The sequence below is a fragment of the Leuciscus leuciscus genome, assembly GCF_965113295.1.
Source record: "Leuciscus leuciscus genome assembly, chromosome: 4".
Classification (NCBI taxonomy): Eukaryota; Metazoa; Chordata; class Actinopteri; order Cypriniformes; family Leuciscidae; genus Leuciscus; species Leuciscus leuciscus.
In genome coordinates this window covers 7,809,885-7,831,829 of record NC_138728.1, presented here as the reverse complement: position 1 = coordinate 7,831,829, position 21,945 = coordinate 7,809,885, and the positions used below count along the sequence as shown (strand labels likewise).

At 38.2% G+C, this 21,945-nt stretch overlaps 1 protein-coding gene across 1 annotated transcript; it reads left to right on the top strand.

Annotated features, from left to right (window-relative positions):
• Positions 1-801: 801 nt before the first annotated feature.
• On the top strand, positions 802-21,821 carry ccnd2b (cyclin D2, b). The gene is given in 6 exon segments (XM_082168067.1): positions 802-1,190; positions 1,192-1,407; positions 2,440-2,655; positions 5,206-5,362; positions 6,216-6,364; positions 19,171-21,821. Coding segments are annotated over 6 exon segments (984 nt in total). The 5' UTR covers positions 802-1,106; the 3' UTR covers positions 19,333-21,821.
• The last annotated feature ends 124 nt before the right edge of the window (positions 21,822-21,945 follow it).

Genomic DNA, 21,945 nt, shown 5'->3' with positions numbered 1-21,945 from the left:
TTTTATTATCTGGGTGTCCAGACATTTCAGCATGTTTTTATAGCACAACCTAAAATTTGTCCATTCAAGCTCTTTTCTTTTCTTTTCTTTTCTTTTCTATTCTTTTTTTTCTTTTCTTTTCTTTTCTTTTCTTTTCTTATTGGCTATTGGTATTACACTGTTATGTAACCCAACAAGCACAACCTGTCACTTCCCCTTTTGACAGCTCTGTCTTTGTGTCATTTTTGTGTGTATAGCTTTGCTCTTTACTATCACAGGTACACTCTAAAAAATACTGGGTTGTTTTCAACCCATGTTTAGGTCAAATATAGACAGACCCAACCAATTAAAAAATGTATACCAATGCTTGGGTTTGTATTTGACCCAAACATGGGTTGAAACAACCCAGCATTTTTAATCATTCTTACACATTATTTAAAGTCATTTAGTGATAAATTGTCAATGTATAAAACCACCACTACATTATTAAAACATTAAAACCACTATATTTTTATGAGGATTTCCACTGTGCATGAATCAGAACTCTAATAGTGAGACATTAAAACCATTTGACCCTATTATTACAAGCTTCAAGTGCGCATAATGTGCAAACAATGCATTTAAATTTAGCATGAAATGATAACAGTAAATATACAAACGGGGTAATTAAATTCACCAGTAAATGGTAGTGAGTGAGTAAAATGAGTTGGACATGTGCATCAGCACGTGAGGGGAAATAATATTCAGAAAAAAAAAATCACATCATGTGTCATGCAGGCTATGTCATGCATGTAAAAAAAAAAAAAAAAAGAAAGGTCTCTTCCGGGACCTGTTTGAATACACTGAATGTATTTTTGCACGGGTGGTTGAGTAGTGGTTTAATAAAAGATTGGCTAGAATGCCATATGCATGTGCCATGGCTGGGCAGGAAGAGGAGAATATGAGCATTTTTTGCAACGTGAATTGAGGAGGAGGAGGGACCGACATTGCCTTTTGGGTGGTCATTCAGTCATTGGAGTTGATCTGCTTCATCTGTAGTCTGTAGTTCAGAAAGAAAGACTCGTGCCTGGGATTGCAGCCTCCGTGATGTAAAAAGTGAAAGTTTTAACAGTGCAGACGACTTATTGATGCCTAAAGAACACCATCGTCCTCTTTGCATAGGCACAGCCACATGCAGCTGGCACTGTGAGGTGGTTATATTAGATAGCCTATAACAGCGAGAAAAGCCCAAACATGGAGCTTTTTTGCTTGGAAAAGGACACAATAATGCGAGCTCAGAGAGATCCCAACATCTTCTGCGATGAAAGAGTATTGCAAAGTCTTCTAACAGTGGAGGACAGATATGTTCCGCAGGGACCCTATTTTAAACGTGTCCAGAAAGATATTCAGCCTTTTATGAGGCGGATGGTCGCGACGTGGATGCTGGAGGTTTGTAGTTAAAGGTTTATTTATGGAAAGTGTTTGGTTGGAGTGTGTAAAGACTATACAAAAAGTATTATGTAATGCAGATTATGTTGGCAAGAATCTGAAGTAGCTAGCTGGACTTTGGCAGACAGTCAAAGTCAAGAACCATTTCTGAAGTACAAACTAAAAAAACATTAGTCCACACCTGTATGGATAGCATATAGGCAGCCTATGTGTAATCTATTCATCGATGTGCAAATATTGGCAAGGAAATTTTGATCGAGAAATCAGCAGGAAATGCAACTCAAACCCACTTCGTGATAGCCCACATGTAATTTTAATATTAAACGCGTTTGTGTGTTTCAAGACTCAATACTTTCTTTATTGGACAGATGAGGGTCTGTGCTTTATTTACGTGTGCATGTTCAATGTTTTTTTGCATTTGTGTAATTTTTGCGAATTTTTTAAACAGCCTGTGAGTTGCTTGTGCGAAAGTGCAACCATATTGAGAATCGTCGATTTAAATGTTTTACAGTTCATCAATGCAACGGAATAGTAGCATATAGTTTAATTAGAGCGACACGTATGTGTGATATTATATGCTGTCATTGACATTAGGAACTGAGTTTAGATCACTTTTTTTTACCGTGACGAATCACCAAAGCAGTCATGTGTGGGCGTCATTTGGTTTCAAAGCACAGCACACCCGGCTTGAAATGAATGAAGATCTTTACCACTGGAAACTTCCTCTTTCTCATGAAAAGAGTTACAGTAGGAACATATTGTAGTTGCAAATTGTAAGCTACGAAATATTACATGAAGTAGAATTCATATAGCTTACGTGCAGGAAAGTATAGGCCTAGAGCTAATATAGGCCTACATTATAGAAACATAATAATGTCCCATGTAGTAAAGCTAAAAAATGTAATAGCCTATGAAAAGAACAGGCCTGGTTGAAGTGTATAACAATATTTTAAATAATGAAGTTGTTCAATGCACACTAAGCATTTGACAGACAGTCTAAATTGTGAATTAATTCTGTCCGTGTCCCTGTAGGTTTGTGAAGAGGAGAAATGTGAAGAGGATATCTTTCCCTTGGCAATGAACTACCTGGACAGGTTTTTAGCTGCAGTTCCTACAAGAAAATGTTTCTTGCAGCTTTTAGGGGCTGTGTGTCTCTTCCTGGCTTCAAAATTAAAAGCATGCCAGCCGCTGTCGGCCAGGAAGCTCTGCATGTATACGGACAACTCTATTACATCTCAACAACTGCTGGTAAGAGCTGCTGATGGCCTTGATGACAGCAAGAAGTCTTCCATCTGTTGTGTAATTCTATATTATTCAAACCCCAGATTAAATACATCATAGATTTTATATTAAATAGCCCTAGTTTGTGAGCTTCTGATTCATCATATTTTTATTATTGTAAAATGTAGCTATGGGATTGTTGGGTAAGTGAATTTAGAGCTTCCTTTGCCACATAATGGTTGTTTTGACATTGAACAGTCTCTGGTTTGAGCTAAGATGAAATGCTCTTGTGATTTTGGCCTCTGTGGCTGGAGTGAGGGATCTCTGATGAGCGTGAGAATGGTTTTGAAAGGTTCTCATGCACACACTCTTAAAACAATGTTCTTCATCTACGGTTCCATGAAGAACCCTTAACATCCATGAAACCTTTCCATTGCACAAAAGGTTCTTTAGGTTATTAAAATGTTCTTCACACTAAGAAAAAAATGGTTATTTTAATAGCTGAGAGGTTCTTTAGGGAACCCAAAATGGTTCTTCTATGGCATCAATGTGAAAACCCCCTTTTGGAACCTTTATTTTTAAGAGTGTAGATTGGCAAAGACGCTCTACTTCCATCAGACAGTCTATTCTAATCTCATATGAGCTGGTAAAACCCTGGTAAAGTCTGGATTGAAATGATCTCTTGATGATCGCTTTTGGATGTGATGTGTGTTTATCGACCGAGGAAGAGAGAGAGAGAGAGCACAGGAAGGAAGGTAAATTAAGGCAACTGTTCTAACAAAAAGGTTTGCCATAAATTGCAGTGGTAATTTTAGTACCAACACAGATTCTTATTAGCAGACTGAAGCATCCAGAAGGAACTGGAGGTGTCTGTAGGAGTCTTGACCTTGATTTTTGGGTCGCTTTCAGGGACTGTCCCCACTTGGTGGAGTTTTCAATAACTTCAGATCTTTCACACTCTCTCTTCACTCATCAACACACACACAATAAGGGTGGAGAGCTTCTCACTTTGGACTGTTTTTCCCCTTGTGTCTTTGCTCTTGAGAATTTCTCAGAAAGCAGCTTCAGCAGGGCGAAACAAAGCCAGCCGGGCACGTGCGAGGAAGGAAGTTGAGCGTGTGCATGGAATGCTTCTTCATTGGTGGTGGAAATCAAAGACAAGGGCGGAGCTTTACATGAATTCTTAATTCATTTTACATATGATGTCCCTTGGGCAAGAAAGATCCATATTTAAAAAGCAACTCGACTCAGTGTTCCTGTTTTGAAGAATCACAAGTTGGAGAATGTGTTGAGTGACACAATGACACAACCTAGACTTTTTAAATACCAGTGTCAGTACAGCTTATGGTTTATGTCACAACCTTGTGTGTTAATGCAATTCATGTTTTTGCATTTTAAAATCTTTCTGTCTGGAGTAAGTATAGCATGTAATTACCATACAAGATTGCAGTTGCCCAGTTGAAACATTAGGGGGCAATAAAACAGACTGCAGTCATGAGTTTGATTCAGTCATTGACAAACAATGGAGAAGTGATGGCATTAAATATTGAAACTATGGTAATGAAATAATAAACTATGAATACTGAATAAATATGGTACTGACATAATAAATTAAGTTTAAAACGTAGGTTCGGGAGGAGCCAAAACATTCAGTCCTGTCTATCATCATTATGAGCGTACTATATAAGCAGCAGGCACCACGTCATCTCATCACATCTCCTCCCCTTCTCCTCCAGTAAATTATCTCTATCCTCTTATGCGCAATTCCATCATAGGGTTTTTTAATTCAGAGCTCAAGCCGAGCCTTGGGTTCGAGCCTCCTCCAAGGACAGCAAGCCAAGTTAGTTTACTATTAACCTTTAAGGTTGAATGGGCAGGCGAACTAGTGAAACCATGGCATTTATATCATATAGTTTGTGTAATCATTTGCAAACTGTTGGACTTATTGACAGTAAAGTTCATATACATTGTAAAAGGCGATTTTTCAAAGTTTTTGGAGTACGTTTTCTGAGAAAATACCATTTCAGTCTCTCTACTGAATTTCGTGTTTAATTCAATTACTTTGTAATTTCTTTGTAATTATTTGTGAAATTTACTTTCAAAGTAAATCCTACACCAAATTGTAATCAGTGTAGACATTACTAGGTCCACATGGAATTTATGGCTGCAAAATGTTGCATGACATTTATATATATATATATATATGTATATATATATATTGCATGACATGCAATAGCAGATCTAGGCAGGTGGAGCTGGGAGAGGTGGAGCGTTTCAGAGGAACTCTGATGGCGTGCTGCATGACCAGCTTACACTGAGCAGAGCACTGAACTAGACTATGTAAATAGTGAGCAAGCAGTCTCATTGGCTGTAGAATCAGCAAAGGCCAATCAGACTGTGCTGAAATTTTGAAAAAGACCATCCTCAAGCCATCTGGGCCTGCTCGTAGATAATAACCAAAACCTTCTGCATCCTGTATCCATGTATAGTGGGTAATGTAATCTCTGTATGTTATCCTGCCAATCATATTCATTATCTTTTGTTCTGTTTTTGCCTCTCTCTGTCTCTCTGTTGGAGTGGGAGTTGGTGGTTCTAAGTAAATTAAAATGGAACCTGGCTGCCATCACCCCTCTTGATTTCATCGAACACATCCTGCACAAACTGCCCTTCCCTGAAGACAGACAGACGCTGATCCGCAAACACGCGCAAACCTTCATCGCCCTCTGTGCAACAGGTAGGTGCTGAGTGACATTGACAGCATTCATCAAAACCTGATGGGCTGAATCTACATAACAGCCATTTCTGTGTTAGAAATCCATGATGTGAATGTGTTATGATGCTTTCGGCCTTGTTTTTTGTGTCTATAAAAGTGTTGTATATTTAACTGGGTGTGTTTCTGCGGCCCTGCATCTGTTGAAGAGGCTGAGGCCTGAACATGAGCCAAGCAAACATGAGAAGAGCTTTTTTGAGCTATTGCAAATGTTTTTGTCGTTGCGTTTAACAATTTTCTCAAGTTAGGAATGTTGGTTTACTGCACAGCTGCTAAACAGCGGCAGTCACTCGAGTATAGTGTTTATTCAGGGATGACTGTTGCATCCTCTGCATCTGAAAAAAGCAGCACGATAACTCCAACAAAGCAGATGAAACGAACGACTTCCAGCACAGAATAGAGGAGGCTTTCCTCTCCAACTGAAAACCGAGGGCCCGTTCTCAGGATCTCAAGACAGAGGAAGAGGGGGAGTAGTTCCTGGAACCTCAAAGCCCTCTGAGAGATGAAGGGAGGGAGGAAGAAGGGGTGGGAGGAGAAGGAAGGCTCTCCTCATTTTCCATTCGCAGCTGCAGGAGGATTTAAGCGAGGTAGTGATGTTAAAACAGGTCTGAAACCGGAGAGCGTGTGAATGTCAGGTTAAGGTTTGTGTGGAATTCAAAACAGATGCTCCTCCTCATTCAGACACCACAGATTGCGTAATCAGAACTGTTTCCTTGGAATTTATTTTGAGGTTTCTCTCAGGTGAGTAATATTCTAGGGAGCTTACTGACCAGGTCACTAATGTTTCGGGATATGCGTGTGTTTGTTTTTTCCTCAGATCACAGCTTCACCATGTACCCTCCCTCCATGATCGCCACAGGATGTGTGGGGGCAGCAGTATGTGGCCTCCAGCCCAACCAGAGCAACCAAAATCTGTGGGGGGACAATCTGACGGAGCTGCTGGCTAAAATCACCCACACTGAGGTGGTAAGTGTCCCAACATCTTCATGCTAAAAAGAAATTGAAACAAAATCTCTGTTATTACAATGCTACATAGCAAATTACCTTTTGAGATATAGTTTAACCCAGGTTAAGCTAAAGTTTATTTGCTTAGTTGTACAGTAATCCATTCATTCGGTGACAGAACTACAGAACAACTTCCTGTAGATCCCATTTTTTTTCGTTTCTGTTTTGACGCATTTCTTATTGAAAAATACAGCTGGGGTTGGACACATCTTGGACCTCATCTCTTTTTTAAAAAGCTTTATTTCAAGCAATGTTATTTTAGCATCATTGAAATGTATTATATATTAAAACATATTTTTACATATTAGATTTCAAATTATTACATTTTTTAGAATGCCTTTTAAGAATACTTTTTCATCAACTGGTTAAAATGTATAACACTGTGTGTATGCTATCCCCGTAAACAAAGCAGCTGCACTACTTTCTGTTTCTGAACAGTATTTAAAGGGGTCATGATATGGATTTTTACAAATTATTTGAATGTTCCTTGAGGTTCACTTATAATGTTAAAGTTTTTTTGAAAAAACAAATACATATGTGGAAAAACAATTATTTTCCTCCCTCATTCTGACTGTCATAAATTATACGTTTTAAGGGGTGGCTCCTTTAAGTTTTGTCAGTAAACAGCCTCTGTTATGATTGGCTAACGTCATTGCATAGGAAACAGCATCAATACCCACTCGATGAAAACATCATCCACATCAAACCAAATCTTTCTGAAGCATCTGTTTCATCTTTCAACAAAAGTTCCTTTGCAAACTCTCATTAAACTGTGCCTTGTTGACAAAACAACCTGCAGTCAAATTCTCTGAACAAACCTATAATGCTCAGATGCAATCCATGATGTCATTAAAAAGAAACCATCCACTTGTTCCTGATGCTGTTATCCTTCTGAAGTCTCTACAGAAATTAGCAATTGGATGCATCAAAGCAAATGTTCCTTTATGCATTCATTTACTCTTCCACTTGTCCTGTTGTCGGCAGACCCAAGCGCATGGAGTGCGTCAGTAACTGTATACTGTATCCAGTGTAGACAGCGACAGTGATTGTAATGGTTTCTATTTGCTTTTGACGCGACGTGACGCTCACATTCAGTGAGCAAGTGTCAGCCGTTAAGTGACTGAACGCCAGTGGGCAGGACCTATGGTACCTCTGGAGGCAAATGCATTTGCCCGTGTGATGTCACAGATCCCACAATATCAAAACGAGTCGTTTTTGGAGCTTGATTAAATAAATGCTTTGTTTATAATGAGGAAAACGTTTTAAGATATGAAACTTGTTTTAACTGTACAAAGACCTCTTATATGTCAAAAGATCAAGGCAAATTACAGTTTACAATTGAGTGTCCATGACAACTGATGACTGGTGGGAAAGACAAAGAAACACATATGACTGATGAAAACAAACTGAAAGTCCATGAAAACAGAAACTTAGAACAAGCAAAACTGAGTGCGTGTGACAGTCATATATGTGGGGGTCCTTCGAATATTCCGTACAGTGATCCACTTCTCTAGAAAGCATTTATTGAACATTAAATTGGACATGTCGGTCTTTCAAGAGAAAGACTGTACGCTTTTAAATGTGTACAAGTCAATTTTTCTTGAGAGACAAATTGTGGACATAGCCTACATGTGCGTGTGCAGGACATTCATGCATGACTGTATGGAAATTGAGAAATGTAATTTTATGAATGAATGTTAGTGTGTGTTCAATGCAATGATGGCAGTGTGTTTTCAGAGCTGCATACTTGTGGCGAGACACAGGCCTCTCAACCACATCTGTGGATTAAAGACAGTGCTACACACACATACACCCACACTCACACATACTCATGCTCTTACACAAACGTACACATCTTGCCTTCAGGCTGTTTTGAAAGTCTCACAGTAAAACTTTTTTGAATTAGACCCAGAGAGTCAACGCCCCATTTAAACTCCTCACATACACTCATATGGTTGAACACATTCTTTGTCTTTCCTCAATGTAATGTGTTATTTTTTTTTTTCTCCATCTGAAGTTCTGGAAAAAACACCACATGCCTCCATTAGCAACCATTCCTTCCTGTGCCTGTAGTTGTCAGGACAACAGGGCCTGTTGTGGCTGTCTCATTCGGTTTAGAGCGAGAACAGCCTGTCAGGTTTCAATTATCCTGAGAAAGACAAGAGTTTGATATGGGATCATTTCATTAGACCTCCCACTTTACTGCAGAAAGAGGCAGGCACAAGAAGTCAAAGTCTTATTGTTTGATAATACATGGTCCTTTGTAGCCTATCGACATAAAGCCTAAACCAGTTTGCAACTTAATTTTGGCTAAGCACTGCAAACTTGAGGTGCGGTCACATTAGCAAAATTTTGGCATTCAATTTCACTACACTATTGTCTCTTGTCAGTAGTGTAGTGATGTAGGCATCACAATTCACACAGAAGTCACTTTTTAAACCAGGCAATTTACTATACATTTTTTTGTGAAAATTGTTTAAAAGTAAATCCTACACCATTTTTTTTTTTCAGTGTAGTTAATAACAGAGATGCTTTCCCTTCGCAAAAGTATTGCTTTCACCTGAGAAACTTTACAGTCCATCGCAAAAGTATTGCTTTCCCCTGAGAAATACTACAATCTCTCGCAAAAAATATTGCTTTCCCCTGAGAAACTTTGTTCTCTCAAAAAGTATTGCTTTCCCACAATAAACTTTACATTCTCTGGCAAAAGTATTGCTTTCACACGAGAAACTTTGCGCTCTCTCAAAAAAGTATTGCTTTCCCCCGAAAAACTTTTCATTCTCTGGCAAAAGTATTGCTTTCCCCTCAAGAAACTTTACGTTCTCTCTCAAAAGTATTGCTTTCCCCCCGTGAAACTTTACGTTCTCTCTCAAAAGTATTGCTTTCCCCCTGTGAAACTTTACTTTTTCTCTCAAAAGTATTGCTTTCCCCCGAGAAACTTTACGTTCTCTCTCAAAAGTATTGCTTTCCCATGAGAAACTTTACGTTCTCTCACAAAAGTATTGCTTTCCCATGAGAAACTTTACGTTCTCTCATGTATTGCTTTCCCACTGATAAAGTTTTCATTCTCTGGCAAAAGTATTGCTTTCCCCCAAGAAACTTTACTTTCTCTCTCAAAAGTATTGCTTTCCCCCCAAGAAACTTTACATTCTATCGCAAAAGTATTGCTTTCCCCCAAGAAACTTTACATTCTATCGCAAAAGTATTGCTTTCCCCCAAGAAACTTTACGTTCTCTCTCAAAAGTATTGCTTTCCCCCGATAAACTTTACATTCTCTCACAAAAGTATTGCTTTCCCACGAGAAACTTCACATTCTCTCTCAATAGTATTGCTTTCCCTCAAGAAACTTTACGTTCTCTCTCAAAAGTATTGCTTTCCCCCGAGAAACTTTACGTTCTCTCTCAAAAGTATTGCTTTCCCCCGAGAAACTTCACGTTCTCTCAATAGTATTGCTTTCCCTCGAGAAACTTTACGTTCTCTCTCAAAATTATTGCTTTCCCCCGAGAAACTTTACGTTCTCTCTCAAAAGTATTGCTTTCCCATGAGAAACTTTACGTTCTCTCATAAAAGTATTGCTTTCCCACTGATAAAGTTTTCATTCTCTGGCAAAAGTATTGCTTTCCCCCAAGAAACTTTATTTTCTCTCTCAAAAGTATTGCTTTCCCCCCAAGAAACTTTACATTCTATCGCAAAAGTATTGCTTTCCCCCAAGAAACTTTACGTTCTCTCTCAAAAGTATTGCTTTCCCCCAAGAAACTTCATGTTCTCTCTCAAAAGTATTGCTTTCCCCCAAGAAACTTCATGTTCTCTCTCAAAAGTATTGCTTTCCCCCAAGAAACTTTACATTCTATCGCAAAAGTATTGCTTTCCCCCAAGAAACTTTACATTCTATCGCAAAAGTATTGCTTTCCCCCAAGAAACTTTACATTCTATCGCAAAAGTATTGCTTTCCCCCGAGAAACTTTACATTCTATCGCAAAAGTATTGCTTTCCCCCAAGAAACTTTACATTCTCTGGCAAAAGTATTGCTTTCCCCCAATTTATGGAAGGCATTTTCTGCCAAATTTAAATAAATAAATTAAATGATTAAAATTAAAATTAAAACCAGATGAACGATTTCATTACAGAAAACAGTACGCAAAATATGTGACAAAATTGAGAATGAAATTAAATTATTTCATTTTCACAGCATTATCCCTGTCAAATTGAAAAATAAAATGCAATTGGTGATTTCACATTTCATTTTCACTACAGTCTCGAGGCAAGACTGCCAATATTAAAATGAAAAGCCAAACGTGAAAAAGAAACTACAAATACAGTTTTTACAATGCTCTTTAGTAACGCTCACGCAATAATAGTGACACAATTCAAATACAAATGTAAATGTTCGTTTTCATTTTAATTCCTCTTTTATTTCACAGTTTTCATTTTCGTTTTCATTTTCAAAGACAACCTGCATGCAAATTCTATGTTAATGAGTGGGTGTGGCTTATTCCAGTAACGGCGCTGAGACACGCCTTCTGTAAAGCGAAGTCGTCGACGTCCCGTGTGCATGAGTTTAATGTGTGAAACGAAATTATTTAAATGTGATTATATTGTAATCGAGACGACGAGATATGGCGAAATCTGTTAGTGAGCTTTTGCGGGAAGCTGCCGCAACATTAGAACATGGAAACAACCAGCCTGACCATGTTAGTTATGATGTTAGACTCAGACTAGACCATAATCGACGATGAGGTTCATTCATGTATTAGGCTGTTTTGGAAATTCAACTATTTGGGTGTACAAAGGTCTTAGTAACACAATTTCTACAACAATTATAGCCAGACATTAATACCCGCTAGCTTTAACAGAGAACCTCGGCCAATGTTTCATATTCGCGTCGTGCCTAACAACGCCCTTCAGCCGTGACTTATTCAGATACAGCACTACTAGCCTGTATCTGTCCGCTGTTTAACTGTTACGTGTCTTTTGGTTATTTTAAGTTTGTGTACAAAAAGAATCACAATGCTGATTTTCATTTCCAGTAACAACTTCTGGATGAGATCGAGAAAGCGAGTGTACCTGCATTTACAGTAGGCTAGATATAGCATTTTCTTTCAGGTCAGTGCTATATTCATAATAAAAAATCCGTTTGAATGTCCGGTGTGATATCTTGTACTTTTAACAGTTAATAGGGGTTGTCCGTGCCTATAGTCATGTCAGTTGCGTCTTTCTTCTCCGTGATCACAAGTTTGAGTCATTTCAAAAGTCTTCTCTACTGACTGACTGACTCACTCATTAAGACAGTCTTTGTCTCCATCTAATGGAGAAATAATGTAACTTCTTCTGTTGCTTTATGGTCAGGGACTATTATTTTTCTCCAGTGGAAGGAATTGGCTTTTAGTGATTCATTTTACTTCATGATAGTTGCATAGATACATATGTTTCGGGATTAATATTTGTATTGCGTGGTAACCGTTTTATAAAATCAATAAGGTAGCCTACTCTAGGCTAGTTCTGTATCTGAATAAGTCACGGCTGAAGGGCGTTGTTAGGCACGACGCGAATATGAAACATTGGCCGAGGTTCTCGGTTAAAGCTAGCGGGTATTCATGTCTGGCTATAATTGTTGTAGAAATTGTGTTACATATGGCGCGTTTCCACCGAGCGGTACAGTACGGTACGGTACGGGTCGGTACCCTTTTATTTGCGTTTCCACTGCCAAAAGTTGAGAATGGTACCAAAAAGCCGAACCGTACCGTACCACTTTTTGGGTACCCTTCCGTTGGGGTACCTAGCACAGTGGTACGGTACTAAAAGGTGGAGCTAGACTCACTGCAGGACGTTGATTGGTTGACAGAGAATCGTCACTTGCGCGTGCTACGAGGGGAATGACAACATAAGAAGCGCCATTTTTTAATATACAGTTTAATATAATACTACTGTTACTGTGTCACGAAATGTAATTTTAAGAGTTTTTCAGGCGAGAATGTAGTTGTTTAAAGCTCAAATCTGTGGTTTATTTATAAAGATGATTTATTTTTCCCCGGTTGTGAGATCCATGCGATCAGCGGGCGCTCGGCGCTCATGTTTCCCGGCTGGATGAGCCTTTCCTCGGCTAAGTTCTTCTGACGTTCGCCGATGACTCCGACGGTAGTGGTTAAACATGAGATATAATAATTCGTCTTGTGCAGACCTAACGGGCGATCTTTGGTCTCGTGAATATATAATTCGTTCCCTGTCAATCGTTTTGGCCGAGGGCTAAGTTTAGTTTCATATTATAGGCTATTTGTATTTAACTTTACTGTTGTAATGTTAGATTAGAGCGCAGCATTTGGACATTTGACTGAATTGTTTGCTTTATTTCTTATTGTATAGCTTCTTGTACCTTTTACTTAAACTTTTATATTGGCTATTATTGATAAAACTGAAATTTTACAAAAAGAAATATGGTTTCTTGTCATTTTCTTATTACAAGATTATCACTGATGTTTATTGCAACATTTGTACAAATGCATATATTGCCTGTAATATGTGTAATTTTTTTTATTATTTAAACGAAAAGAGGTAACGTTAGGGTTGTGTTTTAAATTTCGTTTTGTTATAACGTTAAATAGAATAACGTATAACGTGCAGTGAATAATCAATATGCGTTGTGCATGAATCACATTTGTGTCCCTATAATGTTTAATTTATTTAAATGAAAACGAAAAGAGGCAGAGTAGTGTTTTATAACATATTTCGTTTTATTGTTGCTTAAAATGTACATACAGAGTAACAGATAACCGGAGTAGCAGAGCGAGCTGAGTGACCTTATAAGAACGCGCTGTACCATTTGCATGTAGGAGTCGCACATGGCAAGTACAAACTTTGCGTACTTAATATTGAGAAAAGCCTAATGTCGGCGCTTGTCTTCTTGTGACAAACATGTCGAGGAGCAAGAACAAGATCTGCTGTATATGTCATCCATTGTAGTTTACTATGTTCTTCTTCGCGCGAAAATGACGTCGATCGAAACACCACGCCCATCAAGTAAGGGTACTGTTGGCAGTGGAAACGCTAGCCAGATCATGGTTAACAGACCCGAACCGTACCGTACTGTACCGTACCGTACTGTACTGCTCAGTGGAAACGCGCCATAAGACTTCTGTACGCCCAAATAGTTGAATTTCCAAAACAGCCTAATACATGAATGAATCTCATCGTCGATTATGGTCTAGTCTGAGTCTAACATCATAACTAACATGGTCAGGCTGGTTGTTTCCATGTTCTAATGTTGCGGCAGCTTCCCGCAAAAGCTCACTAACAGATTTCGCCATATCTCGTCGTCTCGATTACAATATAATCACATTTAAATAATTTCGTTTCACACATTAAACTCATGCACACGGGACGTCGACGACTTCGCTTTACAGAAGGCGTGTCTCAGCGCCGTTACTGGAATAAGCCACACCCACTCATTAACATAGAATTTGCATGCAGGTTGTCTTTGAAAATGAAAACGAAAATGAAAACTGAAATAAAAGAGGAATTAAAATGAAAACGAACATTTACATTTGTATTTGAATTGTGTCACTATTATTGCGTGAGCGTTACTAAAGAGCATTGTAAAAACTGTATTTGTAGTTTCTTTTTCACGTTTGGCTTTTCATTTTAATATTGGCTGTCTTGCCTCGAGACTGTAGTGAAGATGAAATGTGAAATCACCAATTGCATTTTATTTTTCAATTTGACAGGGATAATGCTGTGAAAATGAAATAATTTAATTTCATTCTCAATTTTGTCACATATTTTGCGTACTGTTTTCTGTAATGAAATTGTTAATCTGGTTTTAATTTTAATTTTAATCATTTAATTTATTTATTTAAATTTGGCAGAAAATGCCTTCCATACCAATTAACTTTACGTTCTCTCTCAAAAGTATTGCTTTCCCCCAAGAAACTTTACATTCTATTGCAAAAGTATTGCTTTCCCCCAAGAAACTTTACATTCTATCGCAAAAGTGTTGCTTTCCCCCAAGAAACTTTACATTCTCTGGCAAAAGTATTGCTTTCCCCCAAGAAAAATTACGTTCTCTCTCAAAAGTATTGCTTTCCCCCAAGAAACTTTACATTCTATCGCTAAAGTATTGCTTTCCCACAAGAAACTTTGTTCTCTCGCAAAAGTATTGCTTTCCCATGAGAAACTTTACGTTCTCCCTCAAAAGTATTGCTTTCCCCCAAGAAACTTTACGTTCTCTCTGAAAATAATTGCTTTCCCCTGAGAAACTTTACGTTCTCTCACAAAAGTATTGCTTTCCCCCGAGAAACTTCACGTTCTCTCTCAAAAGTATTGCTTTCCCCCGAGAAACTTTACGTTCTCTCTCAAAAGTATTGCTTTCCCCCGAGAAACTTCACGTTCTCTCTCAATAGTATTGCTTTCCCTCGAGAAACTTTACGTTCTCTCTCAAAAGTATTGCTTACCCCCGATAAACTTTACATTCTCTCACAAAAGTATTGCTTTCCCACGAGAAACTTCACGTTCTCTCTCAATAGTATTGCTTTCCCTCGAGAAACTTTACGTTCTCTCTCAAAAGTATTGCTTTCCCCCGAGAAACTTTACGTTCTCTCTCAAAAGTATTGCTTTCCCCCGAGAAACTTTACGTTCTCTCTCAAAAGTATTGCTTTCCCCCGAGAAACTTTACGTTCTCTCTCAAAAGTATTGCTTTCCCCCGAGAAACTTCACGTTCTCTCAATAGTATTGCTTTCCCTCGAGAAACTTTACGTTCTCTCTCAAAAGTATTGCTTTCCCCTGAGAAACTTCACGTTCTCTCTCAATAGTATTGCTTTCCCTCGAGAAACTTTGTTCTCTCGCAAAAGTATTGCTTTCCCCCGAGAAACTTCACGTTCTCTCTGAAAAATATTGCTTTCCCCCGAGAAACTTTACGTTCTCTCTCAAAAGTATTGCTTTCCCCCAAGAAACTTTACATTCTCTCGCAAAAGTATTGCTTTCCCACGAGAAACCTTGTTCTCTCGCAAAAGTATTGCTTTCCCCCGAGAAACTTTACGTTCTCTCTCAAAAGTATTGCTTTCCCCCGAGAAACTTCACGTTCTCTCAATAGTATTGCTTTCCCTCGAGAAACTTTACATTCTCTTGCAAGAGTATTGCTTTCCCACGAGAAACTTCACTTTCTCTCTCAAAAGTATTGCTTTTAGGGGTGGCTCGATACCACTTTTTCATGTCCGATACCGATAACACACAATTGAGTATCTGTCGATACCGATACAATACCATATATTTTTTTCTTAATTAAGCTGTTAATAACACATTTGTCAGGAGGATGCACTGCTTAACCTAGCCATCTAAAAAGCATCATGCTCAAACAGTGCAATAAATGTTCTATATAAGTAGCCCACAACATGACTCAGTTGTGCAATACTGCTGCTTAATTTTTATTAAAACAATTTTTAAACAGAACTTGTAGCAGCATTTTTAATTATTCAGCACCATTCAATTAATGAAATTTAAAGTGCAACTGTGCAAATAAAACAAAAATTATAATTCCAGTGCCAAAAACTGGATGTAACACAAAACTCTTATGTAGTCATAGGGCTGTACCCGACTATTCGAATATTCGTTCGGTGGGTTGGTATTCGATTTGAGAATTTGACATTCGAATATTTTTTTTTTTTTTTTTTTTTTTTTACACCTGGCATCCCCCTCGAAATGGTTCTCATTCGCGCTTGAATATGTTCAACACTATAAAATCTGACGAAATATAGATAGACACACGAGACGAGACACGTTCAGAATGAATAAACTTTGAATAAACTACAGAACAGCGCGAGTGGGAAGCGGCGCGCCTCACGCGGGCAGGGCTTATATGCTCCGAGAACTCTTTTTTACAACTATCTTATAAGGCCTAGCCATTTTTAATAGGATGGACAGTTGAAGGAACCCAACCTCGTTATTTGATGCTTCTTGAGTTGGCCTACTAAAGTGTTCCTGCAACGGTAGTATTCTCTGGCTAGAGCGCAGAACAGCGGAGTTTGTAAGGACAGAAGTGCATGCCTGCGAGCTTGTATTTTGGGTTAAGCTGCGTTGCTTTGACATTGTGGAAAATAGAACAATAGAAACAAAATGTATTAAGCTTTTTACCCCTTATTATCAATCTAAATTAATCTCATTTTTAATTTAACTTAATTTCGTTTTTCTTTATTTAAATTCGTTTTTTTCTTTAATTAAATTTCGTTTTTCTTTATTTAAATTTCGTTTTTATTTATTTAAATCTACCCTTTACTGTGTCAGTAATTTGTTAGTCAGAAAAATATTAGACTACCTTATTAAAAGTATTGCTTAAGTTAACAGACCTGTGTGTGTGTGTGTGTGTGTTACGTGCGAGTGTATTTACTTTGTGTTGTTCATGGGGAAGATGCGTTTTATATCACTAGTGCAGTAATCCGTTCTCGGAGCATAAGCCGTGCCCGCGTGAGGCGCGCCGCTTCCTGCTCGCGCTGTTCTGTAGTTTATTAATTATGAACGTATCGCGTCTTATTTTAAATAACTCCACACAGCTGACATGATAACTTAATTGCTGAGAGGGCTTACCTCACTCACCTCTAGCTACCGTTCACGTGATGCCAGTGTTGCCAAGTCCGCGGTCTCTCCCACCCCGAAACGCGATTGGCTATTTTTAAGAAGCAATTGGACGGGATTTGTATGTGAAAATCTGGCAACGCTGCGTGACGCGTGTTGCTCATCTCTCTTTACGGCATGTCTCTCAGGTGTTGTTAAGCATTTGTATGACAATTTAGGACTAAGGGACGTGATCGTATCGGATCGGGTTATACTCCCGCGATTCATGCAATATCCGATCCAGTGATTTTGGCCAGTATCGGACTAATACCGATACCGAATATCGGATCGGCGCACCCCTAATTGCTTTCCCTCGAGAAACTTCACGTTCTCTCTCAAAAGTATTGCTTTCCCCCGAGAAACTTTACGTTCTCTCGCAAAAGTATTGCTTTCCCACGGGAAACTTTACATTCTCTCGCAAAAGTATTGCTTTCCCCCGAGAAACTTCACGTTCTCTCTCAATAGTATTGCTTTCCCCGATAAACTTTACGTTCTCTCGCAAAAGTATTGCTTTCCCCGATAAACTTTACGTTCTCTCGCAAAAGTATTGCTTTCCCACAAGAAACTTTATATTCTCTCGCAAAAGTATTGCTTTCCCACGAGAAACTTCACGTTCTCTCTCAAAAGTATTGCTTTCCCCGATAAACTTTACGTTCTCTCGCAAAAGTATTGCTTTCCCACGAGAAACTTTACATTCTCTCGCAAAAGTATTGCTTTCCCACAAGAAACTTTATATTCTCTCGCAAAAGTATTGCTTTCCCACGAGAAACTTCACGTTCTCTCGCAAAAGTATTGCTTTCCCACGAGAAACTTTACGTTCTCTCGCAAAAGTATTGCTTTCCCACGAGAAACTTCACGTTCTCTCGCAAAAGTATTGCTTTCCCACGAGAAACTTTACATTCTCTCGCAAAAGTATTGCTTTCCCACGAGAAACTTTGTTCTCTCGCAAAAGTATTGCTTTCCCATGATAAACTTTACGTTCTCTCTGAAAAGTATTGCTTTCCCCCGAGAAACTTTACGCTCTCTCAAAAGTATTGCTTTCCCCCAAGAAACTTTACATTCTATCGCAAAAGTATTGCTTTCCCACGAGAAACTTTCTCTCGCAAAAGTATTGCTTTCCCCCAAGAAACTTTACATTCTATCGCAAAAGTATTGCTTTCCCACGAGAAACTTTACGTTCTCTCTCAAAAGTATTGCTTTCCCCCGAGAAACTTCACGTTCTCTCGCAAAAGTATTGCTTTCCCACGAGAAACTTTACATTCTCTCGCAAAAGTATTGCTTTCCCCCGAGAAACTTTGTTCTCTCGCAAAAGTATTGCTTTCCCCCGAGAAACTTTACGTTCTCTCGCAAAAGTATTGCTTTCCCACGAGAAACTTTACATTCTCTCTCAAAAGTATTGCTTTCCCCCAAGAAACTTTGTTCTCTCGCTAAAGTATTGCTTTCCCCCGAGAAACTTCACGTTCTCTCTCAAAAGTATTGCTTTCCCCCGAGAAACTTTACGTTCTCTCGCAAAAGTATTGCTTTCCCACGAGAAACTTTACATTCTCTCGCAAAAGTATTGCTTTCCCACAAGAAACTTTGTTCTCTGGCAAAAGTATTGCTTTCTCCCGAGAAACTTTACGTTCTCTCTCAAAAGTATTGCTTTCCCCCAAGAAACTTTACATTCTATCGCAAAAGTATTGCTTTCCCACGAGAAACTTTACGTTCTCTCGCAAAAGTATTGCTTTCCCACGAGAAACTTTGTTCTCTGGCAAAAGTATTGCTTTCTCCCGAGAAACTTTACGTTCTCTCTCAAAAGTATTGCTTTCCCCCAAGAAACTTTACATTCTATCGCAAAAGTATTGCTTTCCCACGAGAAACTTTGTTCTCTCGCAAAAGTATTGCTTTCCCATGATAAACTTTACGTTCTCTCGGAAAAGTATTGCTTTCCCCCGAGAAACTTTACGTTCTCTCTCAAAAGTATTGGTTTCCCATGAGAAACTTTACGTTCTCTCGCAAAAGGATTGCTTTCCCCCCGATAAACAGTTTTTTAACCATCACCATATCCCTATAGGTGGCCCGTACGGCACAACAGCGTAATAGTATTTGTCAGTATGCAGTGCATTTGAGGATGAAACTAGTGAGTATAGTGCTTACGTTGGTTTCTACTTCTTTCCTTCTATTTCTTCTAGGACTGTCTGAAATCATGTCAAGAGCAGATTGAGCAGTTACTGACCAGCAGCCTGAAAGAAAGTCAACATCAACAACAACCGGACGGCAGAGCCAACAACAAAGGGACGCAATCTCAAAACCTGTCCTGCACCCCTACAGATGTCCGTGATGTCAATTTATGATGTTCCTGTTCCTATCCACCACACCTACTTAGCCTACAATTGATTGAGTTATTATTGTATTACTGTATTTAAGTTTTATTTCAAAGCCACATAAGGTGACTGTGACATCATGGTCATATGCGCATAATATACAAACACAAGCTTGACGTCTTATTAAGGAGCAAAACAGCTGCTGCTGCCGTCTCATATCTGCAGGCGGTGGTGTTTTACATACTTGAATTTAAATTGAATCGGCCTCAAACCATGATTAAATAATACAGTATGTTGTATATTGCTTAACAAAGAGCATACATCTGTATTGGCTATCATATGCAACTTATCTATTAATACTATTGATATTTTATTTAATAATTATAATAATAAGGACAATAATGCATTATTATTAAGAATGTTATGCTTTATATCGTATAGAATGTATTGCTTTAGTAATTACCAGAGGCCGTTTTTTATATACTAGGTAATTTAGGGTGTATCCAGATGTGATCCCATGAAATGCTATTCTAGACAGAGACATCCATCATTCCTTTCAGTGGGATCAGTTTGCTTATCGTCAAGATATTAATACAATGATCTGAGGAGTTACTTCTTGGGTATGAGTAATTCCATTAGCATAGGGATTATTTACAGATGAATGTAATGGCAAGCAATAAGTGAATATGAATATGTTAAACGGTTTCTATCCATACATGGTGACCATGACAGCTTCATGAGAACACTGGACGGTTTCAGATAGACTAAGTATGTAGTGAACGTGAAGTAAAGGTGAGGTGGGCAAGGAAGAAAAGAGGTGAATTGAAGAACACAGAATGAAAGATTTTGCACGTGATTGAAATATGAAAGGTTTTAGACAGGTGGTTTCTGGAACGATCTAATCGTGGTATGAATAAAATGTGCTGTTTGCTCATTTGACATTTAAAAACACCATCACATGTGAGTCAGAGACTCTCGCTATGCTGAAGGGATTTATGGTGGTTTAATAATTTGGGAGTCTTAGAATCCTTCCTTGCAAATACACGATACAAATGCACTTTGAGATATCACCTCTCGCTGGTTATCTGTGCTATACAAGAGGAGGGCAAGGGTTTTCATTTTTTTGGCATTGTTTTTCTTTTTTAAGTTATTTTTGTTTTGGGGCTGGTTTCCCATATTAGGTGTGCTTGCGGGTTATAGTTTTAATTTTAGACCAACAAATTCAGACCATAAACTGATCTAACAGTCAGCAACTGCCATAGAAATGGTGAGGTTTGACATGCCAAGATTAGTTGTTATTGTTTTTTTTTAGTTGTGTTAAATTCATGTCAGCATAGATAGGACATCATCAAATTTCATTAAATCACTTTATTTTATTTGTCTATTTTATTTGATCTTGTCATCTACTTGAACTTTCTTATATAGGAAGAAGATATTTTGAAACATTATGCCAATTTCCTTTCTCTTTCTTCATTAGTTTGTTCTTGCACTTTTGAAAATCTATTTCTTAAGTCAGTTCTCTTTATATTAGTGGACCTAAAAGTAACTCAGAGGTGAGATGCGTTTACTTAAAATATAACGTGTTGTGACCAATGTTCCTTTCCAACACGTCTTAGCAAATGAACTCTACGTTTATGCTCAAAGTTTGACTGTTCATGTTTTTTTTATTATAATTTTCACACATTTGGTTTTCAGTGTGTTTGTGTGCTATCATATCCTTATGTTCATTTTGTATTTTCCCCCAGTTCCTTTATTTCTGTGTAAATGTTTAAACTTGTGTTCCAGTGCTGCTAAAAGAAAAAGAAAAATGAAAAAAGAGCTATTGCATATCTTCAGTTTTCATGTTGCTGCTATATCACAGAATCATTGAACGTGTTTTCATGGTGGCTGCATGTCTGTTTTCTGTTTGCATTTACACTGTCATTTATTTTACTGCAGATGGACCTTTAACAAGCAAACATGCATGCAAGTGTTACTTTCATATCTGCACGTACAGTCTCGCCTCATTTGGTCAATGCTGTCTAACTTGACTGTTGTCTGACTTATTTCCCTAGCTATTATATATTAATATGTGTAATGAAATGCCTCCATTGTTTTCAAATAATGTTCCTGCCCAAAGTCGCATTACCTCACAGTACTTCAGTCAAGAGTATATGGAGGAGGAGGATTAAAAAGGGTATTGACCCTCTTTAACGAGTTTGTTATCCTACAGGTTAAGCCTTCAACTTCTTTTATTAACTTGTCTTTCATCAAACATCTATAAATGTACTTAACCAGGTGGTAGATGTAAAAACGGGGCAACACATTGTTTAGATACAAGATATTATTTTTATTTTATTTAGTTATTTTGAAGCAGCCACCTGTTAAAAGTTCCACCTCCACATCCCAAAAATATCCAAAGAAGTGGCATTTCAACAATACCATAATTATTTTCACACTTTGACTGTAAGTTTGAATATTTACGTCATTTTGGCCTATCACACATTCAATTCAATAAATATCAATTTGAATAAAACTGAGCAGTTTTTTGTTGCGAGTTAATTGCGAATACCACTGTAGACAAGAACCCGAATGGCGCCCTTCTGTGGTAATTTAAATGAGTTACAGCAGAACGCTGTATAATAATAATAACGCCCTCGTGTG